Raw genomic sequence first — 25,839 nt, 5'->3', positions numbered from 1 at the left:
TAGAGGTATTTTTTTCATGTCTCTAAGACGTTCCTACCGGAAGTTACAAGCAGTTTTGTCTGAGTTTTCCTCTGAGGAGCAGTTTTTTTTTCTGTTTTTTTTCAAAAATTATGTAGAGCACAATTTTGAGTTTTGGGGTTCGGTTTTTTTTTTTAGATCGCAATTTCCACCAGTCCCGATGTGTGTGAGAATTTTGGTGAGTTTTGAAGTATTTTAAGGGGGTCAAATTAGAGGTCAAAGACGTAAAAAGGAGTGTTTTTAGTACATTTTTGTCAAAAATGTGAAATTGCCAACTTCCTGTTGGTTTTTGCCCGAGGATGTGTTATTATGAGTTGTAGGTCTAAGCGAGACCTACATAGAGGTATTTGTTTCATGTCTCTAAGACGTTCCTACCGGAAGTTAAAAGCAGTTTTGTCAGAGTTTTCCTCTGAGAAGCAGTTTTGTTTTGTTTTTTCCTAGGGGGCGCTATTGCGCAATTTAGATTTTTGGGGTTCGTTTTTTTTTTTTAGATCGCAATTTCCACCAGTCCCGATGTGTGTGAGAAGTTTGGTGAGTTTTGAAGTATTTTAAGGGGGTCAAATTAGAGGTCAAAGACGTAAAAAGGAGTGTTTTTAGTACATTTTTGTCAAAAATGTGAAATTGCCAACTTCCTGTTGGTTTTTGCCCGAAGATGTGTCATTATGAGTTGTAGGTCTAAGCGAGACCTACATAGAGGTATTTGTTTCATGTCTCTACGACCTTCCTAGTGGGAGTTACAGGCAGTTTTTTTTTCTTCCTAGGGGGCGCTATTGCGCAATTTAGATTTTTGGGGTTCGTTTTTTTTTTTTTAGATCGCAATTTCCACCAGTCCCGATGTGTGTGAGAATTTTGGTGAGTTTTGAAGTATTTTAAGGGGGTCAAATTAGAGGTCAAAGACGTAAAAAGGAGTGTTTTTAGTACATTTTTGTCAAAAATGTGAAATTGCCAACTTCCTGTTGGTTTTTGCCCGAAGATGTGTCATTATGAGTTGTAGGTCTAAGCGAGACCTACATAGAGGTTTTTGTTTCATGTCTCTACGACCTTCCTAGTGGGAGTTACAGGCAGTTTTTTGTTTTTTTTTCCTAGGGGGCGCTATTGCGCAATTTTGATTTTTGGGGTATGGTTTTTTTACTAAAGTGTGCTGTACCCGGGTTTGTATGTGTGTAAAAAATTTGGTGAGTTTTGAAGCATGTTAAGGGGGCAAAGTAGTGCGCAACGGTGCGGAAGAAAGAAAAAAAAAAAAATTAAAGCTGCAAGCAGCGTTGGTCGGGTCCGCTTTTTGGCAGGTGCTAGTCCTAGGTGTCCCAATACTTTTGTTCAGTGGTAGTCCTGAGTGAGACCTACATAGAGGTTTTTGTTTCGTGTCTCTACGATATTGGTACTGGGAGTTAGAGGAAGTTGTGTCTGAGTTCACATTGTCATTATAGGGTATTGTGTGTAGAATTTTGAGGACAAAGAAGGAAGAATTGCATTTTCGTTGTCATTTTTGGCACCGGAGCAACTTTAGTCCTGCGGGTCTTTGAAGGCTCGTAAAATCAAAACGGTAGCACGTATCAAAAATCCGTACAGAACTTTTAATCAGAAGGGTTCAATCTCTCTCCTGTAGCAGTTTGAAGCCGAAACGACAAACGCCCTCAGAGGAGATAACGTTTGATGTTTGGTGACCGGTTGTAACAAAAATGTTGTTTTGAAGGAGGCATTGCAAACTTCCTGTTGATTTTTGCTGAAGGATGTCAATCTATGAAATGTAGGTCTAAATGAGACCTACATAGAGGTATTTGTTTCATGTCTCTAAGACGTTCCTACCGGAAGTTAAAAGCAGTTTTGTCTGAGTTTTCCTCTGAGGAGCAGTTTTTTTTCTGTTTTTTTCAAAAATTATGTAGAGCACAATTTTGAGTTTTGGGGTTCGGTTTTTTTTTTTTAGATCGCAATTTCCACCAGTCCCGATGTGTGTGAGAATTTTGGTGAGTTTTGAAGTATTTTAAGGGGGTCAAACTAGAGGTCAAAGACGTAAAAAGGAGTGTTTTTAGTACATGTTTGTCAAAAATGTGAAATTGCCAACTTCCTGTTGGTTTTTGCCCGAGGATGTGTTATTATGAGTTGTAGGTCTAGGCGAGACCTACATAGAGGTATTTGTTTCATGTCTCTAAGACGTTCCTACCAGAAGTTAAAAGCAGTTTTGTCAGAGTTTTCCTCTGAGGAGCAGTTTTTTTCAAAAATTATGTAGAGCACAATTTTGAGTTTTGGGGTTCGTTTTTTTTTTTAGATCGCAGTTTCCACCAGTCCCGATGTGTGTGAGAATTTTGGTGAGTTTGGAAGTATTTTAAGGGGGTCAAAGACGTAAAAAGGAGTGTTTTTAGTACATGTTTGTCAAAAATGTGAAATTGCCAACTTCCTGTTGGTTTTTGCCCGAGGATGTGTCATTATGAGTTGTAGGTCTAGGCGAGACCTACATAGAGGTATTTGTTTCATGTCTCTAAGACGTTCCTACCGGAAGTTAAAAGCAGTTTTGTCAGAGTTTTCCTCTGAGGAGCAGTTTTTTTTCTGTTTTTTTTCCAAAATTATGTAGAGCACAATTTTGAGTTTTGGGGTTCGGTTTTTTTTTTTAGATCGCAATTTCCACCAGTCCCGATGTGTGTGGGAATTTTGGTGAGTTTTGAAGTATTTTAAGGGGGTCAAATTAGAGGTCAAAGACGTAAAAAGGAGTGTTTTTAGTACATTTTTGTCAAAAATGTGAAATTGCCAACTTCCTGTTGGTTTTTGCCCGAGGATGTGTTATTATGAGTTGTAGGTCTAAGCGAGACCTACATAGAGGTATTTGTTTCATGTCTCTAAGACGTTCCTACCGGAAGTTAAAAGCAGTTTTGTCAGAGTTTTCCTCTGAGGAGCAGTTTTTTTTCTGTTTTTTTCCCAAAATTATGTAGAGCACAATTTTGAGTTTTGCTGTTCTTTTTTTTTTTACATCGCAATTTCCACCAGTCCCGATGTGTGTGAGAAGTTTGGTGAGTTTTGAAGTATTTTAAGGGGGTCAAATTAGAGGTCAAAGACGTAAAAAGGAGTGTTTTTAGTACATTTTTGTCAAAAATGTGAAATTGCCAACTTCCTGTTGGTTTTTGCCCGAGGATGTGTCATTATGTGTTGTAGGTCTAAGCGAGACCTACATAGAGGTTTTTGTTTCATGTCTCTAAGACGTTCCTACCGGAAGTTACAAGCAGTTTTGTCAGAGTTTTCCTCTGAGGAGCAGTTTTTTTTTCTGTTTTTTAAAAAAAAATTATGTAGAGCACAATTTTGAGTTTTGGGGTTCGTTTTTTTTTTTTAGATCGCAATTTCCACCAGTCCCGATGTGTGTGAGAATTTTGGTGAGTTTTGAAGTATTTTAAGGGGGTCAAATTAGAGGTCAAAGACGTAAAAAGGAGTGTTTTTAGTACATTTTTGTCAAAAATGTGAAATTGCCAACTTCCTGTTGGTTTTTGCCCGAGGATGTGTCATTATGAGTTGTAGGTCTAAGCGAGACCTACATAGAGGTATTTGTTTCATGTCTCTAAGACGTTCCTACCGGAAGTTAAAAGCAGTTTTGTCTGAGTTTTCCTCTGAGGAGCAGTTTTTTTTCTGTTTTTTTTCAAAAATTATGTAGAGCACAATTTAGAGTTTTGGGGTTCGGTTTTTTTTTTTAGATCGCAATTTCCACCAGTCCCGATGTGTGTGAGAATTTTGGTGAGTTTTGAAGTATTTTAAGGGGGTCAAATTAGAGGTCAAAGACGTAAAAAGGAGTGTTTTTAGTACATTTTTGTCAAAAATGTGAAATTGCCATTTTCCTGTTGGTTTTTGCCCGAGGATGTGTCATTATGAGTTGTAGGTCTAAGCGAGACCTACATAGAGGTATTTGTTTCATGTCTCTAAGACGTTCCTACCGGAAGTTAAAAGCAGTTTTGTCAGAGTTTTCCTCTGAGGAGCAGTTTCTTTTCTGTTTTTTTTCCAAAATTATGTAGAGCACAATTTTGAGTTTTGGGGTTCGGTTTTTTTTTTTAGATCGCAATTTCCACCAGTCCCGATGTGTGTGAGAAGTTTGGTGAGTTTTGAAGTATTTTAAGGGGGTCAAATTAGAGGTCAAAGAGTGTTTTTAGTACATTTTTGTCAAAAATGTGAAATTGCCAACTTCCTGTTGGTTTTTGCCCGAGGATGTGTCATTATGAGTTGTAGGTCTAAGCGAGACCTACATAGAGGTTTTTGTTTCATGTCTCTACGACCTTCCTAGTGGGAGTTACAGGCAGTTTTTTTTTTTTCCTAGGGGGCGCTATTGCGCAATTTTGATTTTTGGGGTTTGGTTTTTTTACTAAAGTGTGCTTAAACCCAAAATGAAAGAAAAATGGAAAGTAAAAGGCTACGCAAAACAAAAGTCAAACTGAACTGGCTACAGAGCAAACAGAGACAATGCTGGACGACAGCAAAAACTTACGGCGTCCACAACGTACATTCGTACAGGACGTGACAATCAACAATGTCCTCACAAAGAAGGATCGCAACAACGTAAATAGCCTTGCTCGCTAACACAAAGCAGGTGCGCGGAATAGCGTTCAAAGGGAGACATGAAGCTGTACAAAAACACCACCAAAATAACAGCGTGAGACAAGAACTAAAGCACTACACACAGGAAAACACAAACAAACTCAAAATAAGGCATGACGACCTGGTGGAGTTTCACTTGTTTACCTTTTCTGCTGGTGGTGTGCCTCCGGATTTTTTTAAGAAAAAATGTGCCTTGCCTCAAAAAAGGTTGAAAAACACTCTTCTAAGGACATTTGAACCTGTGCTTCACTTCTTTTTACGCCCGCAAGGTTGCCCGTCCTCACCTGCGGTCCTTGTTGCCGCACGCCAGCAGGTGGGCGGGGCCGTCTCGCAGGTTGATGCAGGTGAAATCTCCGGGCGAGTTGCCCACGCACGCTGTCGGCTTGCCCGTCTCCAGGCTGTAGACGTGGATCTGGAAGGTGGAATATCGTCACACTGCTGCTGGCCATCAAAGCCCTCACACTGCACATCAGTTGGTGTGGGCCGATACCGACTCCCATTATTAGTGGTCAAAGAGACAGATATACATATATACATATATATACACTACCGTTCAAAAGTTTGGGGTCACCCAAACAATTTTGTGTTCGAGCCTTCATTTCTAAGAACAAGAATAGACTGTCGAGTTTCAGATGAAAGTTCTCTTTTTCTGGCCATTTTGAGCGTTTAATTGACCCCACAAATGTGATGCTCCAGAAACTCAATGTAGCTTCTGTAACGAGCTAAAGTGTTTTCAGGTGTGTGAACATGATTGCACAAGGGTTTTCTAATCATCAATTAGCCTTCTGAGCCAATGAGCAAACACATTGTACCATTAGAACACTGGAGTGATAGTTGCTGGAAATGGGCCTCTACACACCTATGTAGATATTGCACCAAAAAGCAGACATTTGCAGCTAGAATAGTCATTTACCACATTAGCAATGTATAGAGCAGGGGTCACCAACCTTTTTGAAAGCAAGAGCTACTTCTTGGGTAGTGATTAATGCGAAGGGCTACCAGTTTGATGCACACTTAAATAAATTGCCAGAAATAGCCAATTTGCTCAATTTACCTTTAACTCTATGTTATTATTAATAATTAATGATATTTACACTTAATTGAACAGTTTAAAAGAGGAGAAAACACGAAAAAAAAATGACAATTAAATTTTGAAACATAGTTTATCTTCAATTTCGACTCTTTAAAATTGAAAATTCAACCGAAAAAAAGAAGACAAAAACTAGCAAATTCGAATGTTTTTGAAAAAATAAAAAAAATAATTTATAGAACATCATTAGTAATTTTTCCTGATTAAGATTCATTTTAGAATTTTGATGACATGTTTTAAATAGGTTAAAATCCAATCTGCACTTTGTTACAATATATAACAAATTGGACCAAGCTATATTTCTAACAAAGACAAATCATTATTTCTTCTAGATTTTCCAGAACAAAAAATTTAAAAGAAATTCAAAAGACTTTGAAATAAGATTTAAATTTGATTCTACAGATTTTCTAGATTTTCCAGAATAATTTTTTGGAATTTTAATCATAATAAATTTGAAGAAATATTTCACAAATATTCTTCGTCGAAAAAACAGAAGCTAAAATGAAGAATTAAATTAAAATGTATTTATTATTATTTACAATAAAAAAAATAAATTTACTTGAACATTGATTTAAATTGTCAGTAAAGAAGAGGAAGGAATTTAAAAGGTAAAAATGTATATGTGTTTAAAAATCCTAAAATCATTTTTAAGGTTGTATTTTTTCTCTAAAATTGTTTTTCTGAAAGTTATAAGAAGCAAAGTAAAAAAAATAAATGAATTTATTTAAACAAGTGAAGACCAAGTCTTTAAAATATTTTCTTGGATTTTCAAATTCTATTTGAGTTTTGTCTCTCTTAAAATTAAAAATGTCGAGCAAAGCGACACCAGCTAGCTTGTAAATAAATACAATTTAAAAAATAGAGGCAGCTCACTGGTAAGTGCTGCTATTTGAGCTATTTTTAGAACAGGCCAGCGGGTTACTCATCTGGTCCTTACGGGCTACCTGGTGCCCGCGGGCACCGCGTTGGTGATCCCTGGCAGAGTGTATTTCTTTCAAGTTAAGACTAGTTTAAAGTTATCTTCATTGAAAAGTACAGTGCTTTTCCTTCAAAAATAAGGACATTTCAATGTGACCCCAAACTTTTGAACGGTAGTGTATATATATATATATGTTAGGGGTGTAACGGTACACAAAAATTTCGGTTCGGTACGTACCTCGGTTCAGAGGTCACGGTTCGGTTCATTTTCGGTACAGTAAGAAAACAACAAAATATACATTTTTTGGTTATTTATTTACCAAATGTGTAAACAAAGGCTTTATCCTTTTAACATTGGGAACACTATAATAATTCTGTCCACGTTAATCAACATTAAACTGCCTCAAGTTGTTGGTCAGATTAAATAAAATGACAAAACTTTTCTTCTACATATAAAAAGTGCAACATTAAACAGTTTCAAGTCAACTCATCATGCTTAATTTATTACAGCATTTGGGAAGCCTGTAGTTGATTGTTATGATGTAAATGTTATATTTGTATCAACATGTGATAGCAGGGACCCTGCCATTCAAAACTAGGCTGCTCCATTACTAATGATTACTGTAACTAGAGCTGAAAAAATAGTACAATAGCAATAGGAGAGACTATTCAACCCTGAACACCATGGAGTTCATGTAGGATTAATGATGCACTTACATTATTATATCAACTATCAGTGTCAGAAACTCTTCATTTAACATCATGTCCTTTTTTGCTGCTTCAACACAGCTCAATCAACACAGAAGAAGGTAAAGTGAAATAACAGACAGACAGGGCTTTGCTGTCTGTAACACACACACACACCGCAAAATGAGCTAACGTTACGCTAAAAGCAAATTAGCCTTCACCTCAAGCCAGGACTGCGAGCGAGCTGAGCTGCCTTTTATATTTCTAGAAGGTCAACGGGCTCATAGTGATGTAACTAGTAGTTGACTGGGAGGTGTTTATTATCATTTGGGGAGAGTCCGCAGCCTGATGATTACCTGCTAAACGCTAAGCACGGACACCATGCGGTCTGAATACGCACTGCTGATTGGCTGTTACCGCTCTTATTGTAACCAATCAGATGGTTGTGTGGGTGGGACAATGCTGGGTGCTGTGTAGAGGACTGACAGAGACAGAGGCAGAAGGAAGTGGAGGCAGATACTTAATATGTTCGTGTGGAAACTCGTTCGGTACACCTCCGAACCGAACCGAAACCCCCCCGAAACGGTTCAATACAAATACACATAACGTTACACCCCTAATATATATATATATATATATATATATATATATATATATATATATATATATATATATATATATATATATATATATATATATATATATATATATATATATATATATATATATATATATATATATATATATATATATATATTACGTTACACCCCTAATATATATATATATATATATATATATATATATATATATATATATATATATATATATGTATATTACCGTTACACCCCTAATTTATATATATATATATATATATATATATATATATATATATATATATATATATATATATATTACCGTTACACCCCTAATATATATATATATATATATATATATATATATATATTACCGTTACACCCCTAATATATATATATATATATATATATATATATATATATATATATATATATTACAGTTACACCCCTAATATATATATATATATATATATATATATATATATATATATATTACAGTTACACCCCTAATATATATATATATATATATATATATATATATATATATATATATATATATATATATATATATATATATATATATATATATATATATATATATATATATATATATTACCGTTACACCCCTAATATACTGTGTATATATATATATATATATTAGGGGTGTAACGGTATGTGTATTTGTATTGAACCGTTTCGGTATGGGGGTTTCGGTTCGGTTCGGAGGTGTACCGAACGAGTTTCCACACGAACATATTAAGTAGCCGCTTCCGCTTCCTTCTGCCTGTTTCTGTCAGTCCTCTACACAGCACCCAGCATGATATATATATATATATATAAATATATATATATATATATATATATATATATATATATATATATATATAAGAAAGACTTGAAAATATATACACCCCCCCGCCCCCCATCTCCCGAATTCGGAGGTCTCAAGATTGGCGGCACTTGCGCTTCCGGTTCAAAGCTTTAAACGGCAGGAAACACTTGTAGGCGTTCACCCAGCGAAGTCGTCCAAAAGATGGCGCCGTAGCACAAACAATAACACACCTGGTTTTCCCCCCAAAACTATTAGCATTTTGGCCGTCAGCAAAGAAAAATGCATAAATTAGCCGCACAGTTTTATAAGCCTCAGGGTACAAAGCGTAGGGAAAAAGCAGTGGCTTACAGTCTGGAATTTACGGTATTTACTTGACTACTTTTTTCAAAATACATATTACTATTATCATATGTGTGTATATATATAAAAAAAATGTTGATACCGATATACGTCAAAATGCCAAATATCGGCACCGATAATGGTCCTGGGGCTGATAATGGGTCGAAGTCTACTGCAGATTGTGCAAATATGCCCCCTAGTGGCAGAAAATGGACACTTTGCAAGTGCTAAGATCTTCCAGAATTGTGTTAGTTTGGCTTTGCGTATGTTGGACTTTGAAGTGAGTAAAGACGTAGTTGTGCAACAATGATGTCATACGCTGCAGAGCCCGCCCACAAAGTGTGGAGTCAGCGTTTGAGCTCATTGCCACTTGTTACAAACACAAAGTGTCCCTGCGGGTCATTATTACCCCCATCGCCCTCACAAGTGAATACCACACACCTGCTGAGCTGGTGGTGCACCTAAATAGCGCCCGGGCCCTCGGTGGGCTCGGCCTCTTAGGGGCGCTACTCTGCCGGGACGCGCCCGCGTCTCCCAAGATGCATCTGTTTGCGTCGCATGGTGTCTCTCTAGGGAGCCCACTTGGCTCTGATGACTTGATTTTGCAGCGCCGGGCGAGAAAACTTTATGAACTTTAATGGTGCATTAAAGAGAGAAGGATGCTGCCTGGGAGGAGAGTCTCTTCATACTGTGTAAATATTCACATCTTTTTACGGGGGGGGGGGGGGGGGGGGGTCCCAAACTGATATTGATATCGGCAAAAACAAAAACATGTATGGGATTATATCAGCTTGCATGTCAAACGTCCAACACAAGCAGCCCTTCTGCACATTTACTTAGGCTTTGGCTAGCAGCTACACAACAGCTGAGCACACAATAGCACACAAGCTAGACATATCCTTCATTGATCAATATTCAGTCTAAAAAAACCGGGGTGTCCAAACTACCGCCCGCGAGACGTCATGAGGGCTTTCAAATTCACCTTAAAGGCCTACTGAAAGCCACTACTAGCGACCACGCAGTCTGATAGTTTATATATCAATGATGACTTATGATGACAATGATGACTTAACATTGCAACACATGCCAATACGGCCGGGTTAACTTATAAAGTGACATTTTAAATTTCCCGCTAAACTTCAGGTTGAAAACCCCTTTGGATGATGACGTATGCGCGTGAGGAAGTCAGAGTAACGGAAGTTATGGTACCCGTAGAATCCTATACAAAAAGCTGTTTTATTTCATAATTCCACAGTATTCTGGACATCTTTTGCAATTTGTTTAATGAACAATGAAGGCTGCAAAGAAGACAGTTGTAGGTGGGATCAGTGTATTAGCAGCGGACTACAGCAACACAACCAGGAGGACTTTGTTGGAGAGCAGACGCGCTAGCCGCCGACCTCACCTTGACTTCCTACGTCTCCGGGCCGCCAAACGCATCGGGTGAAGTCCTTCGTCCTTCTGCCGATCGCTGGAACGCAGGTGAGCACGGGTGTTGATGAGCAGATGAGGGCTGGCTGGCGTAGGTGGAGAGCTAATGTTTTTAGCATAGCTCTGTGCGGTCCGGTTGCTAAGTTAGCTTCAATGGCGTCGTTAGCACAGCATTGTTAACCTTCGCCAGCCTGGAAAGCATTAACCGTGTATTTACATGTCCACGGTTTAATATTATTGTTGATTTTCTATCCATCCTTCCAGTCAGGGGTTTATTTTTTTTGTTTCTATATGCAGTTAAAGCACGATGCTATCACGTTAGCTCGTAGCTAAAGCATTTCGCCGATGTAAACAACGGAGAATTGTGAGGAATACTAGCTCCTGTGACGTCACGCTACTTCCGCTACAGGCAAGGCTTTTTTTTTATCAGCGAGCAAAAGTTGCGAACTTTATCGTCGATTTTCTCTACTAAATCCTTTCAGCAAAAATATGGCAATATCGCGAAATGAACAAGTATGACACATAGAATGGATCTGCTATTCCCGTTTAAATAAAAAAGAATCATTTCAGTAGGCCTTTAATGAACATATCAAATATAAATGTGACAGATTGTAGCCAAAGGCTGATTTCCATCTGCATCTCATTGCAAAGAAACAAGTCCAGGGCTCCCACTAATTCCGCGTTATAGTCACTTGTATTTTTCACAAGTGGGAAGACGGTCCGTGAAAATAATGCCGACATTAAACCGGTCCGTGGTGCAAAAAAGGTTGTGGACCCCTGCTTTAAAGCACAGCTGTAACTTCCTGCAGAAGATTGTTTACATTACATGTATTATATTTTTATCCTGGTCCTTATTTTCCATAGGTCATAACAAATATTGATATATTTTGTGATACATTACTATATATTTCCTGCATGCACTGTGGGAAATATCATCACCTCCCCATGTTTCATACTAAGTAGACAAGAATGGCGGACATTTGCTAATGAAAACATTGTAGAAAGTGGATCAACAACAGCAGGCTGCATCTTTTTTCATACCGTCTGTGTTGCTGTCCAAACACTATCAAGTCCTCACTTCCAAGTCTGCTGCCATGCAGGCTTCTTTGCCCTGGGGGAGTGCACAATTAAAGCTGTGTTGGCCCAAATAAGCAACACACTGCTGCTTCCCTCTGGAGGTTTACATCACCTCCCTCACTTGAGACGTGTCCGTCCCTCCACTCATTTCACTTTAATGATTTCATTACAAAGACAATTTGGCTCGGCACTCTGTCCTACGTTTCTCATTTGCTCCTGAAAGCATCAGCCACTAATTGGCCAATTAGACGGGCTGCCGATGACATCATTGTTGCTTGCATGATTGGAGGTGGCTGCTTAGCCGGCGGCGGCAGCGGGGAGATTGTAGTTCTCCCACCAAGCGTGGAAGCTTTAATCCTCTTACTTGGAAAACTTTGCGCAATCTCTTTAGACTGTCACCTCTATTTTATATTATATTATATTATATTATTTTATATTATACTATATTATATATTATATTATATTGTTTGATATTATATTATATTATACTATATTATAGTATTTTATCCATCCATCCATCCATTTTCTACTGCTTGTCCCTTATTATATTATACAATATTATATTACATTATATTATATTATATTATTTTATATTGTATTATTTAATATTATTTATATTATATTATTTTGTATTACATTATATTATAGGATATTATATTATTTTATATTATACTATTTTATATAATATTATATTATCTTCTCTATATTATATTATTTTATTTTATATTATCTTATCTTATATTATTTTACATTATATTATATCATATTATATATTATATTATTTTATATTATACTATATTATATATTATTTTATATTATATTATATTGTTTTATATTATACTATATTATAGTATTTTATCCATCCATCCATCGATTTTCTACCGCTTGTCCCGTATTATACTATTTTATATTATATTATTTTATATTATATTATGTTATTTTATATTATATTATACAATATTATATTATATTATTTTATATTGTATTATTTAATATTATTTATATTATATTATATTATAATACATGATATGATATATTATTTTATATTATACTATTTTATATGATATTATAGTGTGTGAATGTGAGTGTGAATGTTGTCTGTCTATCTGTGTTGGCCCTGCGATGAGGTGGCGACTTGTCCAGTGTGTACCCCGCCTTCCGCCCGATTGTAGCTGAGATAGGCTCCAGCGCCCCCCGCGACCCCAAAAGGGAATAAGCGGTAGAAATGGATGGATGGATTATATTATCTTCTCTATATTATATTATTTTATCTTATATTATATTACATTATATATTATATTATACTATATTATATTATATATTACATTATATTATATTGTTTTATATTATATTATATTATACTATATTATAGTATTTTATCCATCCATCCATCCATCCATTTTCTACCGCTTGTCCCGTATTATATTATTTTATATTATATTATACAATATTATATTACATAATATTATATTATATTATTTTATATTGGATTATTTAATATTATTTATATTATATTATTTTGTATTACATTATTTTATATGCTATTATATTATATTATACTATTTTATATGATATTATATTATCTTCTCTATATTATATCATTTTATTTAATATTATCTTATCTTATATTATTTTACATCATATTATATTATATTATATTCAACTAAATCACCTGATTATTATTCCGCCGCAAAAGTTAGGCAGGCTCCACCCTCCACAGTTTTCATCCGATCGGAAGCATTCATGCGTCAACACGTTGGACTCGACCAGGAATCGTTAGCTCTCGCCCCCAAAAAAGAAAAAAAAAAAATCCCGGATTACCCAGAATTCCCGGTTTTCCAGGACATTTTGCCCACTGAAAATGAACGGGCCATTTTTCGAACTTGCACAACGCCCACATTTCTCGCCCTACTGGAAGCCTTCCACACTCCACTCACCTTGACAATCAAACTATCATTTTCCTACTTCAAAAATGTTTTCCAGGAATTCCCAGAACTTACAAAGCCCTATTTTCACCTCTCCCTAGAAAGTTGTCACACTACACATTTTTTTGACTGTTTTTGACCATTCTTTGTTAGGACAACAAATGCTCTCTTACTTTTTCTTGTACAAATTCCCGGTTTTCCCGAAATTCCAGGAATTCCGAAATACCCATTCTCAAGTCAAACTGTTACTACGTCAATATTTTTTTAACCGATTCCAAAAATTCCAACACCGACCCATTCACATCATCGAGGACAATGGTGATGGTAGCAATATTTTTACAATTTTCCGTAAATTCCCAGGAAATTCCCATTCAAATGAATGACATATTCATAGTTCCACAATGCCCTAAATTCTCAAAATTTTGCACCATTTTTAAACCCGATTCCGACCTTTCAACCATCCACACACTACTCTTCCAAAATATCCGACGCAAAATATGTTTTTCCTTTCCCAAAATTCCCGGGTTTCCTGGAATTTTCTCCCCATTGACAATGAATGGACATTGTATACAATCTACAACAGGGGTCACCAACGCGGTGCCCGCAGGCACCAGGTAGCCCGTAAGGACCAGATGAGTAGCCCGCTGGCCTGTTCTAAAAATAGCTCAAATAGCAGCACTTACCAGTGAGCTGCATCTATTTTTTACATTTTATTTATTTACTAGCAAGCTGGTCTCGCTTTGCCCGACATTTTTAATTCTAAGAGAGACAAAACTCAAATAGAATTTGAAAATCCAAGAAAATATTTTAAAGACTTGGTCTTCACTTGTTGAAATAAATTCATTCATTTTTTTACTTTGCTTCTTATAACTTTCAGAAAGACAATTTTAGAGAAAAAATACAACCTTAAAAATGATTTTAGGATTATTAAACACATATACCTTTTTACCTTTTAAATTCCTTCCTCTTCTTTCCTGACAATTTAAATCAATGTTCAAGTAATTTTTTTATTTTTATTGTAAAGAATAATAAATACATTTTAATTTAATTCTTCATTTTAGCTTCTGTTTTTTCGACGAAGAATATTTTTGAAATATTTCTTCAAACTTATTATGATTAAAATTCAAAATAATTATTCTGGCAAATCTAGAAAATCTGTAGAATCTTATTTCAAAGTCTTTTGAATTTCTTTTAAAAATTTTGTTCTGGAAAATCTAGAAGAAATAATGATTTATCTTTGTTAGAAATATAACTTGGTACAATTTGTTATATATTCTAACAAAGTGCAGATTGGATTTTAACCTATTTAAAACATGTCATCAAAATTCTAAAATGAATCTTAATCAGAAAAAATTACTAATGATGTTCCATAAATTCTTTTTTAAATTTTTTTCAAAAAGATTCGAATTAGCTAGTTTTTCTCTTCTTTTTTTCGGTTTAATTTTGAATTTTAAAGAGTCGAAATTGAAGATAAACTATGTTTCAAAATTTAATCGTAATTTTTTTCGTGTTTTCTCCTCTTTTAAACCGTTCAATTAAGTGTAAATATCATAAATTATTAATAATAACAGAGTTAAAGGTAAATTGAGCAAATTGGCTATTTCTGGCAATTTATTTAAGTGTGTATCAAACTAGTAGCCCTTCGCATTAATCACTACCCAAGAAGTAGCTCTTGCTTTCAAAAAGGTTGGTGACCCCTGATCTACAAGCTGCGACCTGCTCAGTGGCCTTGTGGTTAGAGTGTCCGCCCTGAGAGCGGTAGGTCGTGAGTTCAAGCATCAAGGGTTGGAATTGGGGGTTACATCACCAAAATGATTCGCGGGCGTGGCCACCGCTGCTGCTCACTGCTCCCCTCACCTCCCAGGGGGTGAACATGGGTATGGGTCAAATGCAGAGGACACATTTCACCACACCTAGTGTGTGTGTGTGACAATCACTGGTACTTTAACTTTAACTTAACTTCACACACTCCGCTGGACATTCAAGCCAGCATGTTTCCCGGTTCCGAAAATTTGCTGATTACCTGGAATTACCTGGAATTTCCCCCCACTGGAAATGAATGGGTAATATACAAAACTCTCCATACCCGACATTTCTCAACCGATTGGAACCCCCCCCCCCATCCACACACTCCACTCACCCTGGACATTCAAACATTTCAATAATAATAATAATACCTGGGATTTATATAGCGCTTTTCTAAGTACCCAAAGTCGCTTTACATGTTTTTCTGAACCCATCAATCATTCACACCTGGTGGTGGTAAGCTACTTTCGTAGCCACGGCTGCCCTGGGGTAGACTGACGGAAGCGTGGCTGCAATTTGCGCCTACGGCCCCTCCGACCACCACCTATCATTCATTTCACCGGTGTGAGCGGCACCGGGGGCAAAGGGTGAAGTGTCCTGCCCAAGGACACAACGGCAGCGATTTTTGGATGGTACGAGGCGGGGAGCGAACCTGCAACCCTCAGGTTTCTGGCACGGTTGCTCTACCGTCCCAATTTCAGTTCCACTCCCGCGTATATCAGCAGCTAGGAATGCAAATTCTTGTGTTTTAGTCATTTCTTAAACCACAATTGTAGTCTAAGTGTTTGTGTCGTGGTTTCTTTGCTTTAACTGCCTGTCCTGGGGGTTTTCCAGAGATAAGACACTTTTATGGCCTTTGCACTTTTGGACCCCATTCGGGATGTCTCCAAACCCCCACCTCCGTGAATAAGACAAGGACTGTTGTGATGTTGGTTGATCACTAAATGATGTTGTATTTGTCTGACTTTCTTTTATGATTGATGTTGTTAGCCTATTTTTAACCAAAACATTCCTGATAATCAATCAGATAAGTGTGCTTTGCTCTTCTCTCCCCCTCCAAGGAGGAAGGAGACCTCCTCCTCCTCCTCCCAAAAGTTATAAAGTTGTGGAAGAGTTTCTTGTCTCTCTCTCTCTCTTTCTTTTCCTTTCTGTAGCAGCGAAAAACCCTCTCTCCTTTGTAATCTTATTACAATATTAGAGCAATCAAATAAACACAAAACTATGGTCTTAGTTTTTCTTTGAATAGGAAAAATTCCAAAACACACCATCATCAAACCTATCGAGTAATAGCCCACTTAACCCCTTAAAGGCCTACTGAAATGATTTTGTTTTTATTTAAACGGGGATAGCAGATCCATTCTATGTGTCATACTTGATCATTTCGCGATATTGCCATATTTTTGCTGAAAGGATTTAGTAGAGAACGACGACGATACAGATCGCAACTTTTGGTATCTGATAAAAAAAAAGCCTTGCCCCTACCGGAAGTAGCGTGACGTAGTCAGTTGAAGGGCTCCTCACATTTTCCTATTGTTTTCAACGCAGCTAGAGCGATTCGGACTGAGAAAGCGACGATTACCCCATTAATTTGAGCGAGGATGAAAGATTTGTGGATGAGGAACGTTCGAGTGAAGGACTAGAATGCAGTGCAAGACATATCTTTTTTCGCTCTGACTGTTACTTAGGTACAAGCTGGCTCATTGGATTCCACACTCTCTTCTTTTTTGATTGTGGATCACAGATTTGTATTTTAAACCACCTGGGATACTATATCCTCTTGAAAATGAGAGTCGAGAACGTGAAATGGACATTCACAGTGACTTTTATCTCCACGACAATACATCGACGAAACACTTTAGGTCCTGAGCTAACGTGATAGCATCGTGCTTAACTGCATAGAGAAACAAAATAAATAAACCCCTGACTGGAAGGAGAGACAGAAGATCAACAATACTATTAAACCGTGGACATGTAAATACACGGTTAATGCTTTCCAGCTTGGCGAAGCTTAAAAATGCTGTTGCTAACGACGCCAGTGAAGCTAACTTAGCAACAGGACCTCACAAAGCTATGATAAAAACATTAGCGTTCCACCTACGCCAGCCATCCCTCATCTGCTCATCAACACCCGTGCTCACCTGCGTTCCAGCGATCGACGGTGCGACAAAGGACTTCAGCCGATCACAGATGCGGTCGGTGAGACGGAGGAAGTTAAGGTGAGTTCGGCGGCTAACGCGTCTGCTATCCATCTATGTCTTTCTGGTTGTGTTGCTGCAGCCAGCCGCTAATACACCGATCCCACCTGCAGCTTTCTTCTTTGCAGTCTTCATTGTTCATTAAACAAATTGCAAAAGATTCACCAACACAGATGTCCAGGGGCCGTACTTATCAAGCTTCTTAGAGTGCCATTTTACACTTAAGTCCTGAGAATTTGCGAAATTTAGTCCTACTCTCAAACTTAAGAATAAAAGCTTTTTATCAACGTTCTTAAGTCTAAGAATCACTCCTACTCTCCACGATATTTAAGAGACCTTCAGAGGTGTCTTAAGTGGTTAGGAGTTGCCAGCAGGGGATGGCACTGAGGCGAGAGAGACGTGCGCGAACGTTCAGGGAACGGAACAATGTTGTTTTTTTTTGATGACGAGCAGCTGATCAAACGGTATCGTTTAGACAGAGCGGATATTATTTTTGTCACAGATTTAATACTTTTCGATTCCTTGTTGACTTCTGCATGTGTCTGCAGTGGGCTAGTATATATAGAGCCACCCACACCAGTTTCAAATTAGTTGCCTAATTAATGAATTGGAAAGAAAATGTTATGACAGTAGCGTATGTGTGTGGCCGTGAGGTGAGTGACGTCAGTGAGTGTGTGGGCGAGAGAAGAGAGGGAGCGGTAGCGTGAGTGCCGGCGGGGACTAGTTTGTTTTGTATTATTTTGTAGTTTATTGTCAAAATATACACTCCCATTGTCCACTTAAATATTTCCAAGATATTTCTTTATTCTTAGACAACGGATTCCCTTCCGTGATTGGTCATTTCTACGGACACAGAAATGACGTCACCTAAAATTGCGTTTACGGCACATAGTAATGTCGTAATTCAGCTCTGAGTGTGACACTCAAGATTCAGTCCTACACTTCGCTGAAAGTGTGAGTAAGACGCTTGATTACTAACTTTTAAGTGCAGCTTTCAGCCAAGAATTTATTTACTCTTAAGTCAACTCTTAGCAGACTTCTTAGGAGTCATTCTAAGAAGCTTGATAAGTACGGCCCCAGAATACTGTGGAATTGTTCGATGAAAACAGAGCTGTTTTGTATTGTATTCAACGGGGTACCAATACTTCCGCATCAACTGGTTCTGTCACGCGCGTACGTCATCATATCTAGAAGTTTTCAACCCGAAGTGTGGCGGGAAATGTAAAATGTCACTTTATAAGTTAACCCGGCCGTATTGGCATGTGTTGCAATGTTAAGATTTCATCATTGATATATAAACTATCAGACTGCGTGCTCGCTAGTCGTGGCTTTCAGTAGGCCTTTAAAGGCTGCTTCGCACCGAGGACAAAATACAGAGAAGCAAAGTCAGCCATGTTGTTTATGGAGTGCGGCGTAGTAAAAATGCTATATTGGAGAGACCTGTGCAAAAGTATGGCACAATATAGGAGGGACGTTTCTATAGATCTAGGGCAGGGGTGCCCAAACTACGCTTCACGGGCCATCAGCAGTTTATTAAGCAAATTTTCCCGTGGGGTGCCTCCAACCTCATTTTTAATACCGTATTTCCTTGAATAGCCGCCGGGGCGCTAATTAATTTAAAACCTCTTCTCACTCCTGCGTTTACCAAAAGCGTGCGGGATTGGCAAGCATGCGCTAATTATTTTAAAACCTCTTCTCACTCCGGCGCTTACCTTATCATGAAAATCACATTTAATAAAAAAAACGTTACTATGGTCTTACCTTTAGCTATAAATGAGTCCATGCGCAGCTCCTATAGAAGTCTTCCTTATCTTTCTTCAGTTTTAAAAGTCTCTCTGTCTCGATGGAGATCTTCCTTTAAGTATTACCTCCTGCTTCGATTGAAAGTCCAGTTTAGAAAACTGTTTTATTTTAGATATGTAATCCTCCATGGTAAAAGTGCAAGCAAACAATGGCTGCTCACTCTTGCTGCGTGTTGTCTTCTTCTGCAGTACCAGCAGTCGCAAGAAGGATCACTAGCGCCCTCTACCACCAGGAGGCGGAAGTCATTTAATGACTCATATTTGACCCGGCGGAAGTGCCAAGCATGCGCTAATTATTTTGCGAAACGAGTTTGACCCGGCTGTAATTCTAGGCAGGCGAATACTATGTTCCCGGCGGCAATTCAAGGAAATACGGTATCTGACAGTGTAATTGCTCGCAGGTTTGCCGCCATCTTGTTTCCAGTCGGCACTTCATTTGCAAAAAGAAGGGACTTTCTTTTTTTTTTTTTTTAGGACAACAATAACTAGCTTCCAGACTGCTCACGCCATAATCACTCAAGGGAACGTAGACGCCATTTTCCTCCGCACCAATCCGCACTGTCGGGTCTGTAAACATTCCAAGTAGAAGTAAATCACCTTGTTGCCGCCGTCGTGCATGGCCCAGCCGCCGCGCTTCACCCCGAAAGCCACGAGGGCGTCTGAGGCGTCCAGGCAGGTAACAGGATGGCCGTAGACCGAGTGGAGCGTCCTTGGCTCCGCCTCCTCCTCCAGGAGGTCCAACAGGTGCACGGACTCTCCGGCCGCTACACAGGCCAGCTGGCACCGCTGCCCCCTGCTGGGCACCACCACCAGGCTCTCCACCTGACACATGACAGGGTTTCAAAGCAGGACTTCCATTAAATACTCTCTATATATATAGCAAGTGCAACTGGATGTACTTTAGAGTAGTCAGTGTACAGCAGTGTAGACTTTGTCAACCATCATTGCCTCAATATCTGGCAACACAATTAGGTAACAAGATGTCCTGCTTATAGTTAAGCACGGTGCTGGTCTGGGGATGCACGAGTGCTGCGGTTCATTGAGGGGAAACATGGATTCCAACTCCAGTGAGCAGCGAGACCATTGCGAATTTCCGACAGTCAAGTGTAGTGGTGGTGGCGTCAGGGTCTGTGGATGCACGAGTGCTGCCGGCACGAGGTGAGCTGCGGTTCATTAAGGGGAAACATACATCCCAACTCCAGTGAGCAGCGAGATGGTTGCGTCGTTCCAACAGTCAAGCGTAGTGGAGGTGGCGTCATGGTCTGGGGGAGCACGAATGCTTCCGGCACAGAGTGAGCTGCCTTTTTTTTAAGAGGAAACATAAATTCCAACTCAAATGAGCAGCAAGATAATTGCGTCTTACTGGCGGTCAAGCATAGTAGCAGTGAAGGCGTCATGGTCTGGGGATGCACGAGTGCTGCCGAAAAGAGTCGAGCTGAGGGAAAACAGGAATTCCAACTAAAGTGTGAAGCAAGATAATTGTGTCTTGACTACAGTCGAGCGTGGTGGTGGTGTCATGGTCTAGGGCTGCATGAGTGCTGCCGGCAATGAGGGCGCTACGGTTTAAGGGTAACATGCATTTCAACACACGTGAGAAAGAAGATAATTGAGTCTGGCACAGATTGGGCTGCGGTTCATTTTAAGGGAAACATGAACTCCACCTCAACTGTGAAACAAGATAATTGTGTCTAGCTTATGATGGTAGTTACATGGTCTGGGGCTGCACGAGTGCTGCCGGCTTCAGGTGAGCTGCGGTTCTTTGAGGGGAAATATTAAATTCCAACTGAAGATAATTGTGTCTTGCCTACAGTCAAGTCCGATGGTGGTAATGTCACGGCCTGGGGATGCACGAGTGCTGCCGGCACGGAGTGAGCTGTGGTTCCTTGAAGGGTAACATTAAATTCCAACTCAAGATAATTGTGTCTTGCCTACAGTCAAGTACAATGGTGGTAATGTCACGGTCTGGGGATGCATGAGTGCTGCCAGCACTGAGTGAGCTGCGGTTCTTTGAAGGGAAACATGAACTCCACCTCAACTGTGACACAAGATAATTGTGTCTTGCCTACAGTCAAGTACGATGGTGGTAATGTCACGATCTGGGGGATGCACGAGTGCTGCCGGCACTGAGTGAGCTGCGGTTCTTTGAAGGGAAAAATTAACTCTACCTCAAGTCTGAAGCAAAATAATTGTGCCTTGCCTGCAGTTAAGCACGGTGGTGACGGCATCATGGTTTGGGTCTGCACGAGTGCTGCCGGCTTCAGGTGAGCTGCGGTTCTTTGAAGGGAAAAATTAAATTCCAACTGAAGATAATTGTGTCTTGCCTACAGTCAAGTACGATGGTGGTAATGTCACGGCCTGGGGATGCACGAGTGCTGCCGGCACGGAGTGAGCTGCGGTTCTTTGAAGGGAAAAATGAACTCCCCCTCAACTGTGAAACAAGATAATTGTGTATTGCCTACTGTTAAGCATGGTGATGGTAGTTACATGGTCTGGGGCTGCACGAGTGCTGCCGGCTTCAGGTGAGCTGCGGTTCTTTGAGGGGAAATATTAAATTCCAACTGAAGATAATTGTGTCTTGCCTACAGTCAAGTACGATGGTGGTAATGTCACGGCCTGGGGATGCACGAGTGCTGCCGGCACGGAGTGAGCTGCGGTTCTTTGAAGGGAAAAATGAACTCCGCCTCAAGTCTGAAGCAAAATAATTGTGCCTTGCCTGCAGTTAAGCACGGTGGTGATGGCATCATGGTCTGGGGCTGCACGAGTGCTGCCGGCACGGAGTGAACTGCGGTTCTTTGAAGGGAAAAATGAACTCTTCCTCAAGTCTGAAGCAAAATAATTGTGCCTTGCCTACAATTAAGCACGGTGGTGATGGCATTATGGTCTGGGGCTGCACGAGTGCTGCCGGCACGGAGTGTACTGCGGTTCTTTGAAGGGAAAAATGAACTCCGCCTCAAGTCTGAAGCAAAATAATTGTGCCTTGCCTGCAGTTAAGCACGGTGGTGATGGCATCATGGTCTGGGGCTGCACGAGTGCTGCCGGCACGGAGTGAACTGCGGTTCTTTGAAGGGAAAAATGAACTCCGCCTCAAGTCTGAGGCAAAATAATTGTGCCTTGCCTGCAGTTAAGCACGGTGGTGATGGCATCATGGTCTGGGGCTGCACGAGTGCTGCCGGCACCAGAAAGCTGCGCTTCATGTACCTTGACGTTGTCCCTCGAGACATATTCAACGTGTCCACCAACTCACAGTCTTGGGCAGCCGAGTCAGGCCGAGCGTCCTCCACAGGCCGTGGTGGTCAGCGCCGTCCAGCCGGACCTCGGCCCCGCCGGCAGAAACCAGGATGGATCCATCCGGGCTCAAAGCCAAGACCCGGTCCCTCTCCGCCGTCTGGTAGTGGTAAATGGGCTCCCCGCCCGTCTCTGTGCTCCACACGTCCACACAACCTGCACCGGGGGGAAAAAAAATGAACAGCTGCGGCTGTAGGCGACCCGCTAACGTTGTTGCTTTTTAACGCATCATTACTATACATGAACCGTGCTGCGAGCGCCACACCGAGGCACGTACCGTCGCGGTAGGCGGCCGCCGCCACGCTGGCGCTGACCTGCACGTGGCTGACGTGCGGTCTGGGTTCCGAGTGCGCCGACAGCTGGTTGGACTTGAGGTGGCAGGCCGGCAGGTCCCAGTGCAGCGTGTCCCACAGCCTCACGTCCCCGGACGAGTAGCTGGCAGAAACATCACCAAGTTTTAACCCTGACTTGTAAACACTCCAAAAACAAACAAACAGGAAGTAGCGACTTTTCCGGACTATAGAGCACACCCATATTAGGGTTGTACGGTACACCAGTACTAGTACAGTATCGCGGTACTAATCAATCAAAAATGGTACTATACTCTGTTTGAAAAGTACCGGTTCCCCCTTTTTTTTTTTTTTTTCCACGTCGTGACATTGCTGGTTTTACGAGCAGAGGAGCATGTTCGGCAGCGCACACACACAGAGTACTTACAAGCCGTAGACAGAAAAGGGAGAATGGACGCATTTTGGTGTAAAAAGTAAAGATAAAGGTGAAGTTATAACACTGAAACACCCTCAGGAAGAGCTGCTTTAAGACATGGCTAACATCAATCTGCAGTCGGCAGTGTTTTAGCTACTTCTAAATCACTAATCCTCGTCTCCGTGGCAACAAATAAAGTAAGTTTTTTTACAAGTACCATTATCACTGGAGGACAAGGAATAGCTAAACATGCTTCACTACACACCGTAGCTCACCGGCGTCACAATGTAAACAAACGCCATGGGTGGATCTACACCTGACATCCACTGTAATGATACCAAGTACAATAGCGTATCTAGTTGATACTACTATGATTACATTGATATTTTTTAGCATCACAAAAAAATATATATATATATTTTTAATTTATATTATGTTTATAAACTCAGTAAATACGTCCCTGCACACACCAATGTACGATCCTGTAACTACTTGGTATCCGATCGATACCTAAATTTGTGGTATCATCCAAAACTAATGTAAAGTATCAAAGAAGAGAATAATACGTGATTATTACATTTGAACAGAAGTGTAGATAGAACATGTTAAAACAGAAAATAAGCAGATATTAACAGTTAAGTAGATGAATAATCCATTTTTACAGTTTGTCCCTCATAATGTGTACAAAATACTAGGTGTATAAATGACACAATATGTTACTGCATAGACTAATTAGGAGTCTTTGTTTGTTTACTTACTACTAAAAGACAAGTTGTCTAGTATGTTCACTATTTTATTTAAGGACTAAATTACAATAATAAACATATGTTTCATGTACACAAATTTTTTTTGTTCAAATAAAGACAATAATGACATTTTTTTGTGGTCCCCTTTATTTAGAAAAGTATCAAAAAGTATCGAAAATACGCAAATATTGGTATCGGGACAACCCTAAGTAGCTGCACCAGACTATAAACCGCAGATTGTGAAATGAGTTATTTACACAAAAATATTTCATAATGTTAACTTACGTAGCTTAACTGTTTCCAAAGGGTGTCTGTGACACGGCAGTAAAACGGCTGATCGAACAAAACAGAATCAGCTAAACAGACTCAATAACTCCACGGTGACGTTTTGGTGAGCTTACAATACAAAAAGAATGTCATTGTGAATTAATAATAATAATACTGACAAAGACGCTCGTAAACGTGTTAGCATATTAGCTAATGCTAACGACGCTAGCTTAAAACATCACGATAGCAGTTACAAATATGCATGAAAACACTCCTACAGATGTCACACATGTAAATAAGACCCTATGGACGATTATAAGACTTCTACTTCCGGTTCAAAGCTTTAAACAGCAGGAAACACTCGCAGGTTCACCCTGCTGCACATGCAGTGACCCAACTCGGCCAAAAGATGGCGCCATAACACACCATTTAGGTGCGTTTGCATTCGTTTGCTTGACGGCCGTCGGCGAGGGAAAAAAATCCACAAATTAGCTGCATTGTTTTACAAGCCGCTGGGTTCAAAGCGTAGGGAAAAAAGTAGACCGACATTGGGCCCTCAACTCACCCCGCCAGGACGTAGTTGTCGCAGGAGCTGACGTCACACAGCACCTTACCCAGCTCCAGCTGCAGCTGACTGATGCATCCAACACGGTTCTGGAACAAAAACTTGGACTTTCAGCTCGGGCCAAAAAGTGACTAAAACTAGCAGCTTGCTTAATGTTATTATCAATATGTCAATATTAATGTTATTATCAATATATCAATATTAATGTTATTATCAATATATCAATATTAATGTTATTATCAATATATCAATATTAATGTTATTATCAATATATTAATATTAATGTTATTATTAACTATAGAAGCATGTTTTCATGGCACTCAGCATCAAGGGTTGGAATTGGGGGTTAAATCACCAAAATGATTCCCGAGCGTGGCCACCGCTGCTGCTCACTGCTCCCCTCACCTCCCAGGGGGTAAACAAGGGGATGGGTCACAGCTTTTTTCACTCAAATATTCACCATTTTTCATAAAAATATACTAGTATTTTTTAACAAATATTTAACTTTTTTTAACAACAGTATACTACCGGTACTATTTATGCACAAATGTACAACTGTTTTCACACAAATACTCACCTTTTTTCACAAAAATACACTATTATTTACTCTCAAATATACAACTGTTTTCACACAAATATACAACTGTTTTCACACAAATATTCACCTTTTTTCACAAAAATATACTATTATTTTCTCACAGATATTTAACTTTTTTTAACAAAAGTATAGTATTATTTACTCTCAAATATACAACTGTTTTCACACAAATATTCACCTCTTTCACAAAAATATACTAGTATTTTCTCACAAATATTTAATTTTTTTTTTGCAAAAGAACACTACTATTTACTTGCAAATACACAACTGTTTTCACACAAATATTCACCTTTTTTCACAAAAATATGCTCGTATTTTCTCACAAATATTTAAATTTTTTTTGCAAAAGTACACTACTATTTACTTGCAAATGTACAACTGTTTTCACACAAAT

At 39.2% G+C, this 25,839-nt stretch overlaps 1 protein-coding gene across 1 annotated transcript in view; it reads right to left on the bottom strand.

The window, feature by feature from the left end:
* fbxw8 (F-box and WD repeat domain containing 8) overlaps positions 1–25,839 on the bottom strand; it is a 43,665-nt gene that overhangs the window by 8,174 nt on the left and 9,652 nt on the right. Inside the window, exons 4-8 of the mRNA XM_062025222.1 lie at positions 24,848–24,936; positions 22,842–22,999; positions 22,524–22,720; positions 19,877–20,101; positions 4,869–4,996 (exon numbers count right to left, since the gene is read on the bottom strand). Of these exons, the coding sequence (XP_061881206.1) occupies positions 4,869–4,996; positions 19,877–20,101; positions 22,524–22,720; positions 22,842–22,999; positions 24,848–24,936 (797 nt within the window). The remainder of the gene's footprint in view (positions 1–4,868; positions 4,997–19,876; positions 20,102–22,523; positions 22,721–22,841; positions 23,000–24,847; positions 24,937–25,839) is intronic.

The sequence above is a fragment of the Entelurus aequoreus genome, linkage group LG17 (genome assembly GCF_033978785.1).
Source record: "Entelurus aequoreus isolate RoL-2023_Sb linkage group LG17, RoL_Eaeq_v1.1, whole genome shotgun sequence".
NCBI classification, from domain to species: Eukaryota; Metazoa; Chordata; class Actinopteri; order Syngnathiformes; family Syngnathidae; genus Entelurus; species Entelurus aequoreus.
The sequence above is the reverse complement of the archived record's forward strand: the minus strand, read 5'-3'. Positions and strand labels throughout refer to the sequence as shown.